This window comes from Pangasianodon hypophthalmus, chromosome 12, assembly GCF_027358585.1.
Source record: "Pangasianodon hypophthalmus isolate fPanHyp1 chromosome 12, fPanHyp1.pri, whole genome shotgun sequence".
Taxonomy (NCBI): Eukaryota; Metazoa; Chordata; class Actinopteri; order Siluriformes; family Pangasiidae; genus Pangasianodon; species Pangasianodon hypophthalmus.
The window spans coordinates 18042181-18064988 of record NC_069721.1 but is presented as its reverse complement, the minus strand read 5'-3'; the positions used below and the strand labels follow the sequence as shown (position 1 = coordinate 18064988).

General features: G+C 37.1%; 2 protein-coding genes across 4 annotated transcripts; both read right to left on the bottom strand.

The window, feature by feature from the left end:
• Nucleotides 1-8736: 8736 nt before the first annotated feature.
• Nucleotides 8737-18020, bottom strand: gprc5c (G protein-coupled receptor, class C, group 5, member C). Of its 3 annotated transcripts, none has more exons than XM_026915815.3 (5): nt 17714-18020; nt 14767-15802; nt 12483-12583; nt 12166-12285; nt 8737-10823 (listed from the first exon to the last, which is right to left on the bottom strand). In XM_026915815.3, the coding sequence occupies exons 2-5, from the start codon at nt 15788-15790 to the stop codon at nt 10791-10793; spliced, it is 1278 nt and encodes a 425-aa protein (XP_026771616.2). In that variant the 5' UTR covers nt 15791-15802; nt 17714-18020; the 3' UTR covers nt 8737-10790. The 3 variants fall into 3 exon arrangements, with proteins under 3 accessions (XP_026771616.2, XP_053094771.1, XP_053094772.1); XM_053238796.1 differs by lacking the exon at nt 17714-18020 and adding an exon at nt 17054-17227; XM_053238797.1 differs by lacking the exons at nt 12166-12285; nt 17714-18020 and adding an exon at nt 17054-17238.
• A 1621-nt stretch (nt 18021-19641) lies between these two features.
• itln3 (intelectin 3) lies at nt 19642-22808 on the bottom strand. Its single transcript, XM_026915470.3, has 7 exons — nt 22652-22808; nt 22346-22480; nt 21946-22193; nt 20857-21015; nt 20507-20627; nt 19989-20092; nt 19642-19892 (listed from the first exon to the last, which is right to left on the bottom strand). The coding sequence occupies exons 1-7, from the start codon at nt 22713-22715 to the stop codon at nt 19770-19772; spliced, it is 954 nt and encodes a 317-aa protein (XP_026771271.1). The 5' UTR covers nt 22716-22808; the 3' UTR covers nt 19642-19769.

Here is a 22808-nt window from a genome sequence, read left to right as displayed (position 1 = left end):
GACATTGTTGCAAAGTAGCATTACAGAAATAAGGATGTATGTACATTTGAATAGATCCACAATGAGCAAGCTAGAATAGACAATGGCAAGAAAAAAACTCCCTGAGACAACATCAGGAAGAAACTATGAGAGGAACCAGACTCAAAGGGAACCCATCCTCTTCTGGGTAACACCGGATAGTGGAATTATAGCTCATTATGTTTCCATAACTGTATACTATAATGTCAAACAGTATTAAGTGTGTTGCAAGGATGTTGAGTATGAGCATGTTCAAAGTGTTAATATGTATAATCATTTATTCATTTATTAATCTTCAGTAACCGCTTTACCATGGTCAAGGTCACTCTGGATCCAGAGTCTGTCCTAGGAACACAAAGCTTGGGGTGGGAATACAACCAGGATCGGACACCAGTCCATCATACACAAACATATTCACATAATCATTCACACCTAGGGGCAATTTAGATTAGCCAATCCACCTTCTGACATGTTTTGGAACTTGAGAGGAAACCAAAAAACCCAGAGGAAACTCACACAGAGGCTGTAAGCAGGAAACTGAAACTTTTGAACTGATCAGACTTTTTTTTATCTAGTACTATTTAATTTCTTGGAACTATACAGTATATTGGTCTGCATGATAATTTATACAATTGTATTATTGTAAAAGCATATGGCCTAGGTCAATGGGATATGCTCAACAGTAAACAAGACACAGCTCAGCCTGCACTACATGATGTTGCTATCCTATTGGTCATTCACCACAGCCTCAGAAACAAGAAGGGATTTTGTTTTCATTTTATATGGTTTGGGTTGTAATGCTAGGAGATCCATATAGTTTAATGTGAAGTAGGCTGAGAGGTGAATGAGTAGCTGGGCAGGTGAGCACAGACTGAGGGCGATGGCATTGCTCAGATGCCCTTGGCCTGCCTCCTGGACATTAACTAGCTTCACACAGGTCCGGCTTTGTGTGTCTCACACAAAGGCCACACTGTTCATCTCCCCTAGTGAGGCTGGCATCTCCAGAATAACACCTTTGTGACATGCAGAGCTGTACTCGGGGAATGGGTGAAGGACAGAGGCGGCCTTCTACACACCTCTGGGATTCATTCAGCTCTGCAAAATAACTTTTATTTCAATCAGATGACATACCTGACCAATGATACTTACCATTCTATATCTATTTATGACAAAACAAGCTAAGCAGCTGTTGATTTATCACTCCGGTGTGTAGCGAGTGACTGTGTTGATGTACGCGGTGTGGTAATTGCTCCACAATTTCCTGTGGTGTGAGGTGGCTGCATATAATGATGAATTGCTAGGTACAACAAAAACTCTCCCTACAGGGACACAATGCATCCTGGTCCCCATGGCAGCCTTGCTAACATGGACCCGAAGACTTGTGAACACACCAATTAAGAGCAAACATTGAGAGAAAAGGCGAGTTCTAATGGGAGTCGATGTATTCCCCGGTTGAGTTAACCTGGATCTGCATCTTTACAAACAGTCTAGGTTTAGCATTAAAGCAAAAAAAAAAAATAATAATAATAAATAAATAATAATAACAATAATAATAATAATGGCAATAAACTGTCTGAGATCATGAATAAATAGCACACCGAGTTCAAATGAACTTTATGTCATGTGTTTACCATGTTATCTAGTAACTTTTTATAATAGACAAAAGGGACCAAACTTTGAGTTTTTAAACAGTACCAACATAAATAACCAAATGCAGGTCAAGTAACGCTCCACAAAGCCGATGTATCTAACACATAAATTCACACATAGTGCACCTATTCGTGCACCTATTCACATTAACTTGAGCCTGTTAACCACAAGGCCAGAGATTTGTAAATTAGGTCCCTTGATGATGGATTGCTGACTCGTGAGGTTAAGTGGAGTTCACTGAATAAGCCTCCACAAGGCTTAATGGGCATGAATGTTCTAGGCTGGAAAAGTTCCCAAACATCAGCAGGTATTAGAGTGAAACTCCCTCAACTCTACCAACACACACACACGCTTACAACACATTTCCTAGTTCCTCAAACAAATTCAGTTTATATCATTCATCCTGATAGTTAAATGCTGGCTGCAACCCATTTGCAGTATTTATTTTTTATTTAATCGGGACATCAAGTGTGTTCAATCTATGCTTCTTTTATTCTAGAAAAACCTGGGTTTAAATACAGTTGAGTACAAAAGTTTGCATAGCCTTAAGACGAAATATAGTCAAGTATCTAACAAGTGAGACACTTAGTATGGTTTCAAAGATGTTAGATGTTCCTTCATTATCAGTTTGTGTTTGTTAAGATATTAATAGCCAAAAAAAAAAAAAAAAGAGTTTAAATATCTGTGATATCTGTGAACTTATGTGCACTCTTGACATCTGTTTTAACTGGGTGTGGAAAATAACAAACTACATGTACTCTCTTTACAGTACTTAAGTACATAGTTTACTGTAATGGTTCTTTATTTAGTATAATTAAATCTTAGTACTTTTATTTGAGATTTTTTTTCACTAAAATATTAAAATTGTAATTCATTACATTTTTTTAAATCACAGTTACAGAGTAAAAATAATAATGCATTTAACCCCGGAAGACCACAAGCCATTTAAAAAGACATGCAAATTTTAAATAATTCAATGCCAAAAGAGTAGTATAGTTTTTGTTCCATGCATGAAGATACCCTGGGTTATCGAAAAGTAAAAATAAATTCATGAGAAAAATAAATTAAAATAATTTATTAAATTATTAATATTTTATTTTTATTTAAAAAAATAAAAATTACAAATAAAAATTATTTTATTTTATATTAAATTAAAATAATAAAAATAAATTCAAGTGAAATCCAAATTTCCACTGCAACATGTTTACAGTCTTTTTATTTTTCATCTACTCAGAATATCAGAAAGAAAGTGTGCTATGATCCTATCAAAGTCATGTTTATGTATATAGTGACAACAAACCCTTGTGTATATATAGGAAACACATATCTGAATGTTTATTGATATGAAACAAGGTTTTACAGTGCATCAATAATATGACATGCTGTAAATGCATTTATTAGTTCCATCTGATGTAAATGCACAACAACATTTTGGAAAGTACAACAGATTGATAACGGTGGAATAAAACAGACTGTGCCAGCCATAACGTACTAACCACATGCTTATCCTATCTGAATTATGTACATTAAAACACTGAAGTCTTTGTGTTTTTGTAATTCCAGTAATTCCGATTGCTAACAACCATCACAACACAACTCGTTTACTGGCATCTTGTTTTCCAGAATAGTACGGTTTTCTGAAATATTGCACTGTCTTCAGAGATTAATATGTTTAATTATATTTGAATATATGATAAATTATTTTAATATTAGAATTTCTCTTACATTTTTTCTCTCTTTCCTGCTCATGCCCTTTTGCTGCTTTTATTAACATTTTCTTCTTTGTAAAGCACTTTGAGCTGCATTTGTTTATGTATGCAAGTTGCTATATAAGGAAGGTTTATTATTGATTATTATTATTATATTATATGGGATAAATTTATTCTAACCACGTTTTCTTCTTTTTCTATAAGCTCCTAATTCAGTTAATCATGCTTCAAAACAATCAAGCAACCAAGACCCAATTATGTTTTAATAAGGATGCAGTGATTCTCAACATTCTTGCAAAATACAAAATGAAATTAAGACTGAATTCATTGTATAGTATTATTACATACTAAATAAACTATGATGTTTCTTGTTAATTAACATATTGCGTACATATTACTTATTTATTATGATTTATTTGCCTATATCTGCTATGGGTATGATGACATAAATATGTTTGAAAACAAACACTCTGGCTTGCGTTTCTACCTCATTCAGTATTTGCATAGTGGAAAGGTGTTGGCTATATAGAGGAAGTACTGTAAGGTTGTAAATATTTTTTCTTAGGATTCATTTTGCGACTGTAGGCTGACAGAAAGCGGTAGGAAAATAAGAGGCTTTGCATAATAAAATGGCCTGCAGGCTTCCAGGATAATTAAACAAATAATTCACCCACATAGACGGTGAAATTGTCCCAGACAAAATCAAGAGTGATCTACAGTCAATTGTAATTTGTTTTAGTTTCTCTTGTCATGTTGCTCTCGCTGCTGTCAGTAAACTCGTTGCCTGTGATTAGTCCTAACCAATATCCCACGTGAAGCCTAAAATGAGACAGGAGACATCCTAAGAGGATAACCTTGACTCCTTTCCTGCTTGTGAAATACAGTCATGGGCATACTGAACAACGTGGAATATTTACTCTATCATCCCTTTTTTCTCAAAATGCCTTCGGAGGAGAAACAAAATAGACTAAGCACACATTGTCCAATCCATCTACAGTTCAAATTACACAAAAGGACAGACGACAGAACCACAAGTTTAATGGATTTTTTAAAATGAAAAGTTACAACTTTTCTGTTTACCGTGTTTGGTATTCAGAGGAAACATGACACAGTAGCCAGGAGGGTATTACAGACTTGTTTTTAAAAAATCTAAATGAATGCATTAATGCAGCTGTCTTTATGTGTATGCGTAATAGTTTGCCTTAGCCATTAGCTATTAGCATTAGCCAGTTGGAATGTGTATGAATTGAACAAATGAACATATCACAGCATGGAGGATATATTGATGTTACTAATAAGGATTACTAAAACAGGAAGCATTCTGGCATTATAAACTTTAAGCAATGGCTCCCCAAACCATAAATGAGGACTTCGATCTAACAGTATTTTCATAATTAAATCTTTGGAGGAAGATATTTACTTATGGATACATATACACTTATGTTCAGTTGTTTTCCTGTACTGACTGATGACAGACACCTGATTGTTGCGACCCAGGGAAGCAGTTATTTATATTATCACTATTAAATGGATCATAGCATTTTTTTATGTTCATGTTTAAAATAATTATGATTTGCCATGTTTCTGACAGGATTTAACTAACAATGTACTGTAAAGTACGTCCATTGTCCTTTTATACAGAGAAGGTGGAGTTCACCGGGAATAAGGGTTGAACACGCCCTCTAATTATTCTTTAGTTTAGTCTAGTTTTGTACTCATGGTGGTCAATAATGAAAATGGAATGAACAACATTCGTTTAACATGTGTTTTCTGTTTAACATGTGTTTTCTGAGGAAAACTGTCACGTGACCTTCTGCAACTTTGTCAAGTAATTAAGATAAAATCTCGAGCCTATCCCAGGGAACTTGGGGCACAAGTGGGGGACACCCTGGTCAGGGTACCAATCCATCGAAAGGCACAATCACCCACCCACTCACACACTTCAGACAACTTGTAAATGCCAATCCACCTACAACGCATATCTTTGGACTTGGGAGGAAACTGGAGTACCCAGAGGAAACCCCTGAAGCACAGGAAGAAAATGCAAGCTCCGCACACACAGGGCGGCGGTGGAATTAGAACAGTGCTAGCCACTAAGACAACATGCCAACCCCCCTGGCTGAAATTATATAAACATTGTATTTGTGAGATTTTTACAAGCTTCAAAATGAGAGCACTATATTTGTTATCCATAGATGTTTCCAATATAGTACTGCGGTATTTATACCAGTATATTGACTACGTACATAGTGGCAATACATCCTATTAAAAAATCTCAGCTTTTAAATGGAGTTGGCAAACCTGGGCAGGAATGGGAAAAGGGTGTGACAGGTAGTCACTGTTGTGGTCAGGTATTGCAGAAGCAGCAAAACCTCTTGAGTCCTTATACTAATAAGAGATCTCCATTATAGAATGAAATGCAGATCGTGTTTTGCTAGGTTCCAATTTTTAGATAAATACTAAACTGACTTTAATTTTGTGCCCTCTGAAGCGTGATCTCTTTTGTCGGCTCTATGTGAAACATCAAGCGAATAGCTAGAATACCTTTATAGCTTGTGGGTTGCTTTGTAGAGCTCTATGGACCTAAGCAAAGCTATTCTGATGTGGGTGGAGCCAGTTTCAGGGCTGAGTCTGTAACAAAGGGTCTACACAGTGTGACAACACTGTGTCACAGTTTGCTAATGGTGCCTTTCAAATTACATAATTATGTCTAGAAGCTTTTACAAATGGCACCTTTAATTACTGATCACATGTATGTTAATACATATAGCTTACTAACATAATAAGATTATAATTTTATCTGTTTTTAGCAATAATTTATCTGTTGTTTTTTTTTAAGTTCTTGTTTGTTGTAGATTATTTTATATCGATTAACGTTACCACATTTCAAGCTTGATCCATTATTTATCATGTCTTTTTACCTACAAATATAGAACTGAATGTCATGGCCTCGAGCTGCACTTTGATAGATGTCCAGAGATCTGACACGTGTGATAGAGGGCCTGGTCATATCTGGTTTAGAGGAAATAAAATGCTGTGTAGTTGTTTTTGGCTGGTAGGAGGGTAAGAAGGAACTAGTCTCCACACTGAATGTCAAATAAAAGGACTATGTAAATACCATGGAATCATGATGGCTTTCATTCTCATCCATCCGTTCAGCTCTGTCGTTTATTGCAGGGCCAAATATGTGGAACCTATTGTGTTACCTAGAGTTTCAGCTTCCCATTTTACCAGAACTGCTGAACATTCGATATGTAAACAGGACAGACGGACAGACAGATAGAAAAAGGAGAACTGGCTTCTGCTGCTCAAGGTTATTAGAAAATAAAGCAGAGGTCAGTACATATCAGGCTCCATTCAGACGGAGCCTGAACCCAAAAATAATGTCTGTTTAAAACGCTCCTGTGACAATCATTATCTGTCTTTGATATTATCGGATGCCCTTATTAATGATTCTTATACTGTGAGTATTTAAAATAAAAAAATACTCAAATTAACGATAAACACAAAACAATTAATGTTTCCTATTCAATCGGTTTTATAATTTCTACCACCTGTTCTTCCTGTTTTCTGTTGGGTTTCAAATCATACAGCTAAATGCAAATATTTTTATATGTAGTCCAATATATTTTATTTGAGAAATGGCCCATAGTCTTTACAATTATTATTTTAAAAGAATGTTGTTTGAGTTTAATGTTTAAATACCATAAATAAAGTATGCGGAAATAGTTTCATAATGTTGGAAACACACCCATGGCTTATATCATTGAATTATAACCACGTCAATAATCACGTAAAGGTGTGATGCACAGTAAAGGCTTGGTGCATAATGGAATAATAATAATGATAATAATGATAATAATAATAATAATAATAATAATAATAATAATAATAATAGAAATTATTTCTTGTCCTCTCTTGTTGGAAAAAAGGCATAGTGTACATAGATACTCACACATGTTCTAGAAGTCATGAAATGTTGCACCAAAGCTTACTGAATGAAAAAAATTAAGATTTCACTTTAATAATACTCTCTAATCTCATGTCTAGTAATAACAAGGCCATATTTTGCCTAGAAAAATATTTACAGCTTATAGAAAAGGCCTTGAATGTAAACCTATAATTGGCTGCCCTTAAAAAACCTTATGCTGCAATCTGCGTGCTGAGAGACTCATCTAAGCCTGTAGGTAGAAAAGTCAGACTTATCTACTGTGGCTATGTAAATATTGTGGGCACTGACTATGACAGACGGGAATTTTTCCGTTTGATACATTTCTCTTTGGGATCTTATCTTCATGCTGTCCTAACTATCAGGTTGAAACTTTCACACACACAGCCAGGGCTTTGACTGTCTCCACGCAAATGAAAACCAAACCACATATACACAAATACACATCAAGCTATTGATGAACCATGAGACACTTTTACTTTATATATATATATATATATATACACACACACACACACACACACACACATACATACATACATACATACATACATACATACATACATACATACATATATATATATATATATATATATATATATATGTATGTGTATATATATATATATATATATATATATATATATATATATATATATATATATATATATATATATATATATATATAGTATATGGACAATGACAGCATTTTTGTGATTTTGTCTTTATACACCACCACAATGGATTTTAAATAAAACAATCAAGATGTGATCGAAGTGCCACAAAAAATATGGCATTTACCATTTAGGAATTACAGCCATTTTCAACAAAGTACCTCCATTTTCAGGGGCTCAAAGGTATTTGGACAAAGTGACATAATTGTAAATATAACCATAATTTTAATACTTGGATGAAAATCCTTTGCAGTCAATGACTGCCTGAAGTCTGGAGCCCATGTTCTCAAAACTCACATTCTGAGTTTCCTCCCTGGAGATGCTTTGCCAGGCCTTCACTGTAGCCACCTTCAGTTGCTGCTTGTTTGTGGGTCTTTCTGCCTACAGTCTTGTCTTCAGTAAGTGAAAAGCATGCTCTATTGGGTTGAGATCAGGCGACTGACTTGGCTATTGAAGAATATTCCATTTCTTTGCCTTCAAAAAGTCGAGTTGCTTTCGCAGTATGTTTAGAGTCATTATCTACCTGCACTGTGAAGAAGCATCCTATCAGTTTTGTAGCATTTGGCTGAATGTGAGCAGAGAGTATAGCCCTATACACCTCAGAATTCATCATGCTACTTCAGTCACATCAATAAACACCAGTGAGCCCGTTCCACTGGCAGCCATACATGCCCATGCCATAACACTGCCTCCACCATGTTTGACACATTATGTGGTATACTTTGGATCATGAGCTGTCCTTTCTTCTGCCATACTTTTCTCTTCCCATCATTCTCGTACATGTTAACCTTGGTTTCATCAGTCCAAAGAATCTTATTCCAGAACATGGGAGGCTTTTTTAGATGTTTTCTGGCAAAGTCTAATCTAGCTTTCCTGTTCTTGAATGTTACCAGTGATTTTGCACCTTGTTGTAAACCCTATGTATTTACATTCACGAAGGCGTCTCTTGATTGTAGATTTTGACAATGATACGCCTACCTTCTCCAGAGTATTCTTGACTTCTGTTGATGTTGTGAAGGGGGTTTTCTTCACCAAGGAAAGGATTCTGCGATCATCCACTTTAGTTGCCTTCCGTGGTCCTCCAGGCCTTTCGATGTTGTTGAGCTCACCAGTGCTTTCTTTCTATTTAAGAATGTACCCAACTGTTGATTTGGCCACACCTAAGGTTTTTGCTATCTCTCTTATAGATTTATGTTGTTTTCTCAGACTAATGATGGCCTCCTTCACTTGCATTGAGATCTTCTTGGACTTCATATTGGTAGCTCCAGTTGAACAGCTGCCAAATGCCAACTCAATACCTGATATCAACTCCAGACCTTTTATCTGCTTCATTTGTCTTGAAGTAACGAGGGAATGGACCGCACCTGGTCAATTAACTTCTTGTCAGTCAATTGTCCAAATACTTTTGAGCCCCTGAAAATGGAAGCACTTTGCTTAAAATGGCTGTAATTCCTAAATGGTAAATGATATATTTTTGTGGAACCTCTTAAAATAAAGCTGAAAGTCTACACTTTGATCACATCTTGATTGTTTTATTTCAAACCCATTGTGGTGGTGTATAAAGGCAAAATCACAAAAACTCCCTCATTGTCCAAATACTTCCGGACCTGACTTAGGCATATATATGTATAAAATGTATGTATATATACACACACACACACACGTGTGGATATTATTCAGTTCAGTCTATTGCCTGGAATTATTACAATCATTGGTGAAAGTTCTGTGAATAATGTGTTGCAATACTGAACACATTTTAGCATTAAAACTTTACAATACAACATTGATTCAATTAGGCACTATTAAAAATACAGTAATCATAAGATACCTACTGTACAGAAATGTTGCTGCAAGCTACACTATCAGAAAAGCAGGTACAATAAAGGTACAAAGTAAATGCGCTCTCAGGATACAACGGTGGTACTTAAGGTCCAATTATGTACCTTAATTAAGCTTTACTTGATGAAAGATATATCCTAACAGTACAGAAGATTTACCAAGAGTTTGTACCATGAAATGAACAGGTTAGTACCTTTTTTCTGAGATGTACCTCTAATTTAATGGTAGTGCATCCATACCAATGCTCTCGCTACCTAAATATTACTGTTTGAAGCAGTTGAGTGACACTTTCAGACATACACTCTCAGAAAAAAGGTGTTAAACTGTACATTTCTTTGTAGTACCATTAAGGGTAGATACTTTGTACCTTTAATATGCATTTTTTTCTTGTGTGTAGTGTACCTTTAAAGATTACAGTCGATTTATGTTCCCTAAATCAACTTTAAAGGTCCACTACATCCATGTTTCCAGGTGAGAGATACAGGCTCTCACTAAAGGTACCAAAGATGTACTCTTGAGAGTACCACCCCAGCAACAAGCAAAGGTACAGCTACTATTTTTTCTGAGAGTGTATTAATCCAATAATAGGCTGATTATTTCACATTATTAAGTATCAAAGTCAAGTACCATTCATCATCCATTCTTTCTCCTTTCTGTAAATGCATAGTATTGTAGTAGCTAAGACAGCCACTGGGTAATACATGAACAGTCTGCATATCCTACATCCATCTGTACAGTCTCATCTCCTGGGCTGAATTTCTTATTCAGTGTCATTGTGGACAAAATGCCCATATATTGTCTCTATTGGGCAAACAGATACCTAGCCATTCCAAAGTGAAGCTCTTAAGTTTGTTTGGCCTGAGAAAAGATCCATGGCCGAGGTGAAAACATAATGAAACTTTGTTGAGAAAAAGAACAGAGTAAGGCATCCAGAGCAGGAAGTCTTGGCTAGATTCACCACTGAGATTTCCAGTGCAAGCCATTACCCTACACAGAAGAACAGGAGAGAACAGTTATTATTTTGATACACTCGAAGGTAGCAACATAAACTCTTACAGTTCTGTTTACTTCAGAGATCATAGTGTACATCTGAGGAGGATAAAATATCTATACCTTGGCCTTCTTAGTCTAGATTGTGGCATTTTAGGTCTTTTTCAAACTTGAGTTTTTTTCCAGACCCAGGGTCGTATGCTCTGAAAGTTTGCTATGGTTGGTGGAATTTGAAAGCTGTTTGAGCCGATCTCTGGTCCTCTCCTAAAACTTGGTAAAGTCTGTGTGGTGTTTGGAAACGATTTACACTCATACTCTGCGCTCAGCGTAACGTGATTGGTCAGCAGAGGAGACAGAACACCTTATTGATAGAAGGAGGGATGAAGGCATTCAGAAGAAAGTTGCCACAACTTACAAAAACTCGAAATTGCTTTTATATGTATGCCAGCAGCTACAATTTAAAGACTTGGCTCAGCTGATCAGTGACTAAATACCTTCCTATACAAGAAGGTATAGGAAGGTTCCTTATTTGGAGGTTTTCCTGCAAAATGACATCTGTCTGTCATTTTGCAAATCTGTGTGCATGAGCCCAAAATCAGTACTGGGTGTGGATTCAAGTACTCAGCTCAAGTGTGAAAACACCCTTAGATGTACACTTACTGTCCTTTACATGAAGCATTCTAATGTCCATGTCTAACTATAGTCATTTATAATCTATGCGAACAACAAGAGTTATTTTGGAGGCCTGAAAATGCCAATTCTATCTCCCATATTGGGTAAAAATTTACAGTTATATTCAGACATAGCTGATTCTCTCAGGTAAAGAAGGTACTGCAAGTTTCTTTTTTAAACCTGGCAGGGAAGAAAAAGGCTTCGAGTCAAAGCATTGAGGATTAAGTAGGAAAAGAAAGAATGTCAGATGACAACATCTTCAAATCAAGTAGGACTCTCCTGTGCTTACGACCTGACTTGTGATTAGCGTTCTCTTGCTCAGTGCGTGCCTTTCACATACATACATACAATGCAAATCTGAACAGCTATCAAGGACAGAAAAATCCCAGAGGAAAAATAAAATGAGATTTCCAGAACTGAACCTGATACTGCAAGAGTGAACGATGAGGATATTGAGAGTGAGGGAGAAACAGAGAGAGTCAGGATAGACTGAACACCGGAGCAGGAAAACAAGACTTTCTGACAAATAATAAAGTAAGAGAGAAGTAAGAGTGTGGTAGATCAGTGGGGGAGGCCCCAGAGGTAATGACCATGAGTAAATCAGAAGACAAAAGGAGAATAATGCAAGGAAATTGGAAAGACAAGGTATGATCGCAGAGCTGCATACATTAGTGACGGGTTTCTGTCCAATGTCGGATAGGGTCGGGCTGATGCTGCCGCTCTGACTGGATGGAGAAGCGAGAGAGGCTCGTGGGATCGAAGTATCAAATAAATGGTCCACCTGGTGCTAAAGCCACAAGCAGGAACAAGGAGAAAGCATGTGTGTGAGAAAGAAGTGCTATACATTTATCAAATAGAAAATGTTTTGTGGCAAGGCTTTTGCAAGTCTCCACTGTTAGTGTCACTAAGCTGTGTAATAACAGTAATAATGTTGCCATGTGGGTTTGCACAGGTAAAACAGGAATGGTGAATAGTGATACTCACATTTGTCACTCCTTTGGTGATAATTGCGAGCTCTGTGGGCTGGAACACAGAGCTGCGGATCTGCCCGTTGTAGCCGCTGTATGGAGACACTGGCTTGTTACCTGATAGCACACAATAAAAAGTCAGAGTGAGAAACCCGGGGAGAAAATGCAGAATTAACATTTCTAACATGACACGCTTGTTTACATGGGTTTGCTTAGGGGCAAATATAGGAAAGGAAAATAAGTTGTTTCTGAGTGATGGATGTTCTCTAACAGTGGCTCTGACAGTAGTTCCAGAGACAGGACTAATTATCAATAAACTCATTCTAATGTTATTGTTTCTGTAGTCACAGTTCACAGACTTGGGAATGTCTTTAAGACAGAGGGCTTTGTGATCGTTTGGGAATGTGACAAGCTGCAATTTTGGTCTTATTTGAAAAAAAAAAATAGCTTGGTGAGAGAACAACAGTTTAAAGCTATAATAAAGTAAGTGACAACAAGAACTAATGTGTTTTAATGGACGTTCCACAACATTAAATGTAACTAGAAATGGAGAAAAAGTATAACAAGTCAGTCTTTAATGATTTGGGGTAGTAAGAGTAACTCCACTTTGTGTCAGGCTGCATCACACCACCCCATCGTTGATTATTTTCCTATAGCAGCATGCCCCATCATGTACATCAAGGCTGTACATCACAAAATACATCACTTATCATAAAAATTGAATAAAGATGAAAAGTATAACTGATAAATATAGATTTTAATACCCAATCTGTGAATGATAATGGAGTCAGCCGGTGTTCAAATAATTTTTAAAAAAAGTATAATTTATCAGGGGTATATGTTCATATTGCCTGCTCCTAATATCTGCTACACAAAGCAGAAATTGCTTAGAGTAAAACAGAGAATAATTAGTGATGCCAAATAAATAGCAGCTAGATAATTAGATATAGGGTTGTTTGATGGCTAATAGTAAGATTATTTTAATATATATATACTAAAACAAAATAACATGAAAAAAATCAAACACTTCTTTTTTTAATTGGCTAATAATGCATTTAGTTTTAGTTGGGCAGTTATGTGGACCAGAAGAGTCAAAAAATGGCATTATATGTTCACAGGAAATCAGAAAATATTGTTGTATCCTAGTAAGGAAGGGTATAATGGGTAGGAACGCTGGGAGGGAAATGTCGTCTCCTTCTGTGAAATACCTGACTGGCACGACAGTGTTGCCACACCTCAGTCTCTGTGGAGATGTGACAGAGTAAATACACCAATCTGAATCACTGTTCTGTGAAACATATTGCCCATATTGACTGTCATTAAACAGGGTTTGGTGTGTGTTCACTTTGCCCTTCACTGAGTAATCAGGCACGCGGTCTGCATGTGCGGGGGTGGGACGGGGCTAAAATGGAAAAAAATGACTTTCTGTGATGTTTCTTCTTCAAAGCAGAACCGTTTTGTTTTCAAAATCACAATGGCTTAGCAAACACAAACAAAAATAGCATGATAGCATTATACCATTATGACGGCTTTTTAATATTTGTCCTGAATAAACCATAAATGTATGCTTAAGGATGATAAATAAAAAGATCTAGAGAGAACAATCTAGTAAAACAATGAGACAGAAGCAGGGCGTGAGAGAAAAGGAGAGAGAGGACATCTGCAGAACAACGTGTTCTAAAGACTCCAGTCTTCTGTCATTGCAGATACGTGACTTCAAACATCAGCATATCAAATTCAGTTGTGTAAGCAGCAGGCGTTGGCAAAATCCAGCTCTCTGTCTGATCTTTTTAAACTACTATTTAATCATTTTTTTCATCCAGTTTAAATTGCCTACAACACAATATATTTCCCAGAAATACAATGCTATTGCATAATAATTAACAAACAGTTAAGAAATTAAATGCAAATTTAATGCATTACAATTTTAAGCGTTAAGTTTAGTTTCTGGAGAATGTTTTACTGCAATAAATCTGTGAAAATTCAGCAGTTTGAATACATTACCCACCTAACGAGCCATGACTGTGTGGTTTTTTTCACGTTAATAATTAGTTTAACTTGACAGATTGAAACAGGTGCAAACATCTCTAGGATTTTGTATATAAAATGCGTTCATATTACGTTTATCCTATTATTATTATTAATTTTATTGTGCCAAAACACCACAACAAGTTTTTGCCACCATTGTACAAATGCTAGGAATGTGCCCCACGGACATCGGGAAAGCAGCTTATGAAAGCAGCTTACAAACCACCTACAAAGCACACAGTAAAACAAGAGGAATGAAAAAGATTGTGTACCTGCTTTGGGTTCGTCCATAGAGAAGGCCTTATTTTCCATAAACATGTTCTGGGAGCTTTGCTCTTTCAGGATGTTCTCATAACCCACGCCTTGGTTGGCATAGACATCTGTGGGGAGGGTTGATACCCCCTCTATGTCTTCCGTCAACTGGCACAGCTCAGGCACTGAGTAAAGCAGAAGGAACACCCAGGCATTGGCCACCAGTGCTATAGCGAGGGTCGGGTCATCCCACTTAAGACTGCCATGCTTGCCATTGCCGTAAGTGTACATGACGATCCACGCCACCCAAATGCCCAGTGAGAACATTCCAGTGAGCAGGATGAAGACTCCGTCCTTGTGCCAGCGCTGGTGCTCGCCACACAGGATTGGTATGGATGCAACAAAGACAGCCACCAGCAGGACCATAACATAAATGAGAGCCATTACAAAGTCTTCGTTGGCAATCAAGCATGGCACAGGCAGACTAGAGGTGACATTAATGGGCTGGCGGACCACTGTGATAATCAACCATTCTGTGTTGATGATCACTTCGACCAACCAAAGCGCCAAGGCTCCTAGGCATAGTGCCCAGGGTTGGGGTGCCTTGTTGTGCCTGGACAGGATGTTCAGATTTATGGCTTTCATAAGAAGGCAGGAGAAGCAGGCTGCAAACAATACACCAAACAGGAAGCGGCGTGAGGAACATGTGGAAAAGTCCTTGTCCACGATGAAGGCAAAAGAGAGCCCAAAGAGGCCCAGAGTGCCCACAAGTAAGCCAGCGTCCAAAGGTACCGACCTGCGCCGCCTGTTATCTGACATAAAAGGCAGGCTGGCAAGGAGAACCATCAGCAATATGAGGCATACCAACACTCCGGCGGTGGCAAATGCCTCCACCACGATGCCCCAAACTGCACCAAGATCACAGAGGTTATAGTATAGAGAGCTCACGTTGGAGCCACAGCCCTGTGGTGCCCCTGTCGAGCCAGGCACAAAAACCAGGGCAAGTAGAAGGTTCCAGAAGGATCTGGTAGTGAAGCAATCCATGGCTGAGATCACCTGTGTTCAGACACACACAAGAGACCAAACATCAACCAAGAGAAAAAAAAATAGACAGACAGAACAGACAGAGAACGCACAACTGAGCTTTTGAAGATGCGACAATCATCTTTACAACGGAAATTACAAAACACGCCCGAGGAGGGAGATCTGAAACTGGAGACAATCTCAAAAGTCATATTAAATGATCAGTTGTTTGTGCATGCTTGAAAGAGATGCCTTGCCCACATGCGTGATTGTGTGTGTGACATTGTGCTTGTGTGTGTGGGAACGCCACAAAAGGTCTCACCCTGAGAACAGGAATATCTAGACCTGGAGTTGATTCACACAGCTCTGTAAATCATTTATGAGTTTTACACAATATTGACTTTTTTCAAGGGAATTGTTGGAGCACTGGAGAACAGAACAGGTTTTTTTTTTTAATTAGCTGTGCAGTGAGCAATCTGACAAGTGTTTTCTGTGTTTTTAGATTCAAACACAGAAAAAAACTCTGTTATAGAAAGATGTTAGTTATAACAGTGTTATGGTACAGAAACTCTTTGTGCGTTTGAGTTTCCAAGAATAGTGTTGCGTATAGAGCTTACAATAATTTAAACAATCTATTTAAAAAAAGTTTGAAAAAAAAGCTTGTAACAACACAGCTTTTAAAAAAAATCAGGGAAATTTCAAAGTGTGACAGCAGAAACTGATTCAAACAAAAGTAGAAAAGAGGTGGATTATTATTTAAAAAGCTAGTGCACGCTTTGCTGTCCACGTAGTTAATCATAAACCAGTGTGTACCAAGTCATCTAAATTGTGAGGCGCTACCATTTTCTGATAATCACTGAAAATGGTACAAATAAATAAATAAATAAATAAATGCTGCTGAGTAACATAAAAGCATATGTAATTCAATGTCTAAGCCTGAAGATTTTCACTTGGTGAGATGTCAAACCCAAAGAGGCAAGTTCACACAGCTGGAATAAGCACTAAACACACTCCTGTTGCTCCTTGATAAATGACGTTAAACCTGTTTATTTCTCTTTACTCAGGCTTCCTGCAACAACGCTTCAGGGTTTATAGATGTTCTGCTTTAACACTACCATCTTTGTTTATTCAAAACTTTTGTCACTTCCTATCCACAATTCAGATCTGTGTGTGTGTGTGTGTGTGTGTAGTCATATCCACAACAAAATTCACAGCATTGCGTGAACAGTGTGGAATTTACTCTTAAAGTATTGTTATAAAATGAATTAACTGATAAACACTTACAATGCTGATTATTTCCATGACAATAAAAGAACCTATAACCTAACACTGTTACAGTTAATTACACTTAATACACTGTAAGAGTTACCCCAAAAATGTTTTACACACACAAGGTGGAAAACAGGTAACTCAACTAATATCAAAATAATGTAAACCAACTACTATTTAGTAATAAAAAATACTCTAACGTGTTAACCGTCTAAAATTATTATCCAAGATGCGTCTTGTTTGACAGACTCTTTTTTGGACCAATAAGATGACGAAATCGCTGAGCGCTACCCAATCAGATTCGGGTAGAGGCGGGTCAAAAAAAAGCTCAGCACACACCTGCGTAAATCAACAAAGTAGCATTCAGGGTGTATAATAATAAAATAGCGGCTGTGTTTTATTTAGACAAGGGGGAAAAAAAACGTTTCTCGTCTGAAGTCGCAGACACTGCCATCTAGGCGCTATAAACTTTAATAAAATATTCACTTTTCGTTAAATATGCGTAAAATCTCGGGGAAAAAAGTTGCTCGTGTGTAGGCTATAATAGCCTGTTCACATGTTAAGCTAAAAGTAAACTATTTAGTAAAAAAAAGGAAGAATAAAAACTTTCTCGTCACATTTGACTTTAACTGTAAAGAGTATGGTTATATAAATCAGGAGAGAAACTGCACTTACTTGAGAGTAGCTGTGAGAAGAGAGGAAATGCTCAGCTGCTCTGCTCGTCTGTTTAATATCCTTTTCAGTCACTTTAGTTCAGTGTGTGAAAGAATATCGAACATTGCGAACATAAAAAAGGGCTCAGAGAACAAAGAAAGATTTTAAACTCTTCTAAATGCTCCACTTTTTGTTTTTCACTTCATATCTTCATAAGTGTTGGTCCGAACAGGGCTGTAATCTGCCGTGCCTTGCTCTTCACTGATAGCGTCGTGGCGAACCTGCTACTTCACTAACGAGGCGGGGGGACGCGCGTGTCCGTGTGCTCGTACGAGCGCGCGCAATGTGAACTCGTGCACAGTGTAGCGCGCCATGCAAGATGACGTTTAGCCTGATGATGTAGTCTGAACTGAGGGCTTTAAAAAATAATAATAATAAAATAAATTATTTATTTATTTTTAAAGCAAACCTCACCCTGTATTCAGTCTGTTGCCCAAATTGTCAACCCTCCTCTGCTCTGTTCAGCAATGGAAAGGGACCACAATACACACACACACACACACACACACACACACACACATTATGATACTAGTTCTCACAATGTTATAATTTATGCCCATGTCTTACACAGTGCATAATCACACCTGGATACTGCAGACCTAAGAACTGCTGCTGTAATCATAAAGAATGTCTTGTGCCTATTCCAGGGCTCCTTTTCATTACAACACACACACAGCAGTGTTTGACTTTATAGTATACACTAGAAGAGTAGTGATTTATAATCACACTAATCTACTGTCACCCAAAAGAGGATATATATATATATTTTAACAATAGACATTGTCACAAGGCAGCTTTACAGAAATGCTTATGTAGATTTAGATCTCTATTGACCAAACCATGGCAGTAGTGACAAGTCAAAATGTCCTTAGACAACATGAGGAGGAATTCCTTGAGAGAAAGCAGACTGAAAAGAGAGCCCATTGTCTTCTGAGTGACATTGGATGTCTTATTGTTATTACTAATGCTAATAATACTAATACAAATACTAGTAATACTATAATAACCATTATCTTGTAATACATGTCAAACCAGCTGGAAGGCAAAGAGTTTAGTAAAGAACTGCTGGATTTACACATAACATCATAAACTGCTTATGCAACAGAAAATTCCTGTCAGGTGGATAATGACATTGGGACATCTTGTGATATAAAATCATATCTTATTGCTAATGTGATGAATTATAAACAGATAAGAAAATCATACTGTCTCTCTTATAATAGTGTTCACCCTAATCCTTAATACTTAGTGATTTTTTCAAGCAGTGAGACCTTGATCCTGTGAAATGAAGAGCCATATTTGCATGCCTTCACTCTTCACTCAGCACACACACTTCTCTGTCCTGTATCTGTTAGTGTGTGTGTGTGTGTGTGTGAGTGTGTCTGATTACAAGCTTGTTCACACCTTTGTCCTTCTTCGAGCTGCCACTGTTTTGCTTTCTCCATTTTGCCAGCATTTACTTTTAGGTAGCATCAGTCTTCTCCTGTTGATGATCTAAACAGCTAAAGTAGATCGTATCTGTCCCTTTTGTGTTTGTCATGAAACTAAATGCCAATGAAGGTGCCTGTGTATTGAAGCACATGCAACTCTTGTGAATTTCAGCAAGCACAGAGAATTCAGACATTACAGCTGCAAATACATTACTGGTGTATGGCTTATGTGGTTCATCTGATGATCCATTGAGGGCAATACTGTAGGTAGTTAAACATAGGCCCACGTTGAATGGTTGGTAGTATAAATGGGTGTAAAGTGCCACCTAGTGGGGAGTTTGATGGACTTAGCTCTTATCTTTACTTTAATTAAGTGTTTTCCTTGCAAAAAATTTCTGATATTGTTAAGTAAATCAGGGACAGAAGGCTGAAAGAAATGCAAGCCAACACTAGTTTACATGATTTTTTAAAAAAAATTTTATTTACTAATCATGATCTACACATTTTGCAGAGGCTGAAGCGTCAACTAGCACTGTCAGTTTGACCAAATGAATTTTTAAAAGTACTATAAAATACAATGAAGGCTCTCAGCGATAGAAGATCAGAACTGCTGCCTCTGTTATTTCCTTGGATGAGCTCGCTCCAGGAAGATCATGAAGGTCAGCGAAGTCCCCACACTCACCAGGCTGTCCTACTCCACCGATGCAGTACTGCAAAATGTACAAAAATAAATTAATCTAACACATCACACATACATAAATTATAATAAAACACAGATGTGTTGTTTCCCAGGATAAATAATGTACATGTTCTGTATTGCATCCAGTTGGTTTGATCCCAGAGCACAGAGCCATCACTGCCTTCTTCTCATTAAACACTCTGAAGGTGATGAAGCCAGGCTCAAACTGATCTAACATAAAAAATGAAAAGGAAGATGAGATTAGATTATTTACTTATTAACTCATTCTGAAGTGTAATTTCAAATTTATCCTATCTTTATTTCTACATAGAAACAAAATATCAAGTTAATATTTTGTCATTTAAAGTTAGTGGTTGTTGTGACTTAATATCTAATTATTTAAAGATCCCAAAAACTCTCTTTAAGACAGTAATTATATAATTACAAATACAAATAAAAATTAATAAAAAATATTTAATTACAAATTAAGTCAAATGAGCAATTACATATTTAAAGGACTGAGATTACAATTACTTATCTCCTTGAAATAAGGAGATACTATGTAAAAAAAAAAAAATCTAGTTAACAATTCAACATTTTTTCCACCACTTGCAGTTCAGAGTTTTTAAAAATTATGGTACAAACCTCTAACGGTTGGTCCATAAAGGTTTGTTGTTGAATCCTTGTCGCCTGTATCATATACCACTGGGATAGAAGGTCCACTGTCATCTTTACACTCTCCTGCTCCAAACCTCACTGGATATTTCTGGAAAATTATGATACATGACATATTAAAAGGAGAGTTAAAAGAGCATTAAAAGTGAGAATTTATCTAAATAAAAGCTAGAACAAGATTTTAATCTTGTTTTATTCTTCTAAGTCTTACACCAGGCTTGAGTGTATAAGATGTATATAGGACTCAAGATGTACAAATACAAGATACTGTATACACAATCAACCAGACAAGTGTTACTTCATTGAGTGTGCTAATTTACCTTAAATAAATGGTAGAGGCTTCCACCATTTTGGCTGAGGAACTTGGTTTCGGTGTGGTAGCGCAGGATTGCAGTGCCTGCCCAGTTTTGGAGCTGAGCGTCATTAGGAACATGCCACACTGACACATCCTCCCCAGTAATGTCGTAGTACCCAGCATTCTATAAAATAATGTTCTGGAAGTTAGGTAGTCCCAGGAAGAAAACGTCATGCTTTTTCAAACTAGTTTGCTAGAATGATGAAAGTAACTCAGTTGAGAATAATAGGAGTTTGTATATAGGTCTATGCATCCCATCCAGGGTGTGTTCCTGACTCACACCCAGTGTTCCTCGGATAGGCTCCAGAGCCATTGCAACCCTAACCAGAATAAAGCACTTACTGAAGAGAAATGAATGAATGAATGAATGAATTAATATACTAAATAATATAGGCCTAAATGCGTAGTTGTTTTCTAATAATAACCTTATTTATTGTGTACTGCAGTTCAGTAGTTAAAAGCATGTGTGATTTCTGTAACGTGATGCCGAAGGTATATCAGATATCACAGAAAGACAAGTATAGCTTGTGATAACCTAACAACTGAATATGATTTACTGGAAATCTGCTTACATAGAACTGACCTACGAGAATGTCACAGGTCAGCTTAGACAAATCTAAAACAGTTTCCATAATTTCCAGTTAGCAAGTCAACTGATTCACAGCTAGTAGCCACAAATGCACTGGTTTTTATGGATAAAATAATTCAGTTAAGTTTATATAATTATAGTATAAATGCCACACCCCCTGCTCCACCATGTTGCTCCACCCATGCCAATGCAGGTACATTCATTTCTGGCAACAAAAATAGTAACAGGATGCAATATGCCACTAATGTAGTTTCTGACTGGTTTCAAATGCTCAAACACATAACTTGCTGAACCTTTAAGAAAGAGATTTATATAGAAACCCAAAACAAATTGATTGTGCCAGGTCTTTCATGGAGACATGGTTGCTGATATTCATTTGATCTGATTTGAACTGAAGAGCCTCTATCCTCCTTTTTTCTGTTTTATAGGTTTCCATGCATAATTGTAAAGATTATGTTAACATACTTTGTAGTCATCACTGGTAGCCCCCTCTGCAGTGCCAAATGTGGCAGTGTTCACCCAGGCTCCTTCACCATCAGGCCGTTTGGGATCACTATCCTGCTCACTTGACCAGCGGTCACCTAAAGTGCATTTTCCATTCATATTGTTCTCGTGCACACTGGCTACCAGTGTCCAGCCACCTCCAGCCGTGGTCATATCACAGAATGTCTGGTACATCACGCCATTTGCAGTTGTTAGGTAATAGATGCCATCTGAAGAATAACAGAGCATCTAATGTTAGATACAGAATTAATAAATACTGGAAAGTTAGACATAAGCCAATAAGTCAGGATGTTTCCCTTCATATGAAGAAAAAGTTTGGTTTGTTGTTTAACCGCTTGTGCCATGCTGGGAAAGCTCTCACCTCTTGTTGCTCCAAATTTCTCCTTGATGTCCCGGCAGCTCCGACTGAGAGTCCTCAACCTGCTATGATACTTACCAAGCTCTGGGTTTATATACGTGCCATTTTCAAGTATTGGCTTAGGGGTGATCACCTCTCCTGCAACATGCAACAGTCCCAGTGTAAATAACATTAAAGAGATAAGAGAGGGAAGACTACTAACTGCCATGTAATAGGAAAAAAACAAGAAAGCAATTCCTCTGACTCTAAAATCATTTCATTTGAATCTCTAAAAAACATATAACATTTTCAGAAATTATCCCTACTTACCTGAACTGAAAAATTGATGGTGGTGTACAAGAACACATATCATCAAGATAATTGTAGGCAACATTGTGCAGCAGTAACAGTGACTCTGTCAGTGACTCTTCTATCTGAGGCTTCTCCTGATTTGCTTTTTATAATCCAACTGGAGTTACCCTTTGAT

Coding starts and splice junctions, on each gene's coding strand:
- itln3 (XM_026915470.3), bottom strand. CDS start 22,715: ATGTTGCCTACAATTATCTTGATGATATGTGTTCTTGTACACCACCAT. Junction 22,481..22,651: donor CCATCAATTTTTCAGTTCAG/GTAAGTAGGGAT, acceptor TGCATGTTGCAG/GAGAGGTGATCACCCCTAAG. Junction 20,628..20,856: donor GCCTCTACCATTTATTTAAG/GTAAATTAGCAC, acceptor ATAATTTTCCAG/AAATATCCAGTGAGGTTTGG.
- gprc5c (XM_053238796.1), bottom strand. Junction 12,286..12,482: donor TCACCAAAGGAGTGACAAAT/GTGAGTATCACT, acceptor TTGTGGCTTTAG/CACCAGGTGGACCATTTATT. Junction 10,824..12,165: donor GACAGAAACCCGTCACTAAT/GTATGCAGCTCT, acceptor TCTTCTGTGTAG/GGTAATGGCTTGCACTGGAA.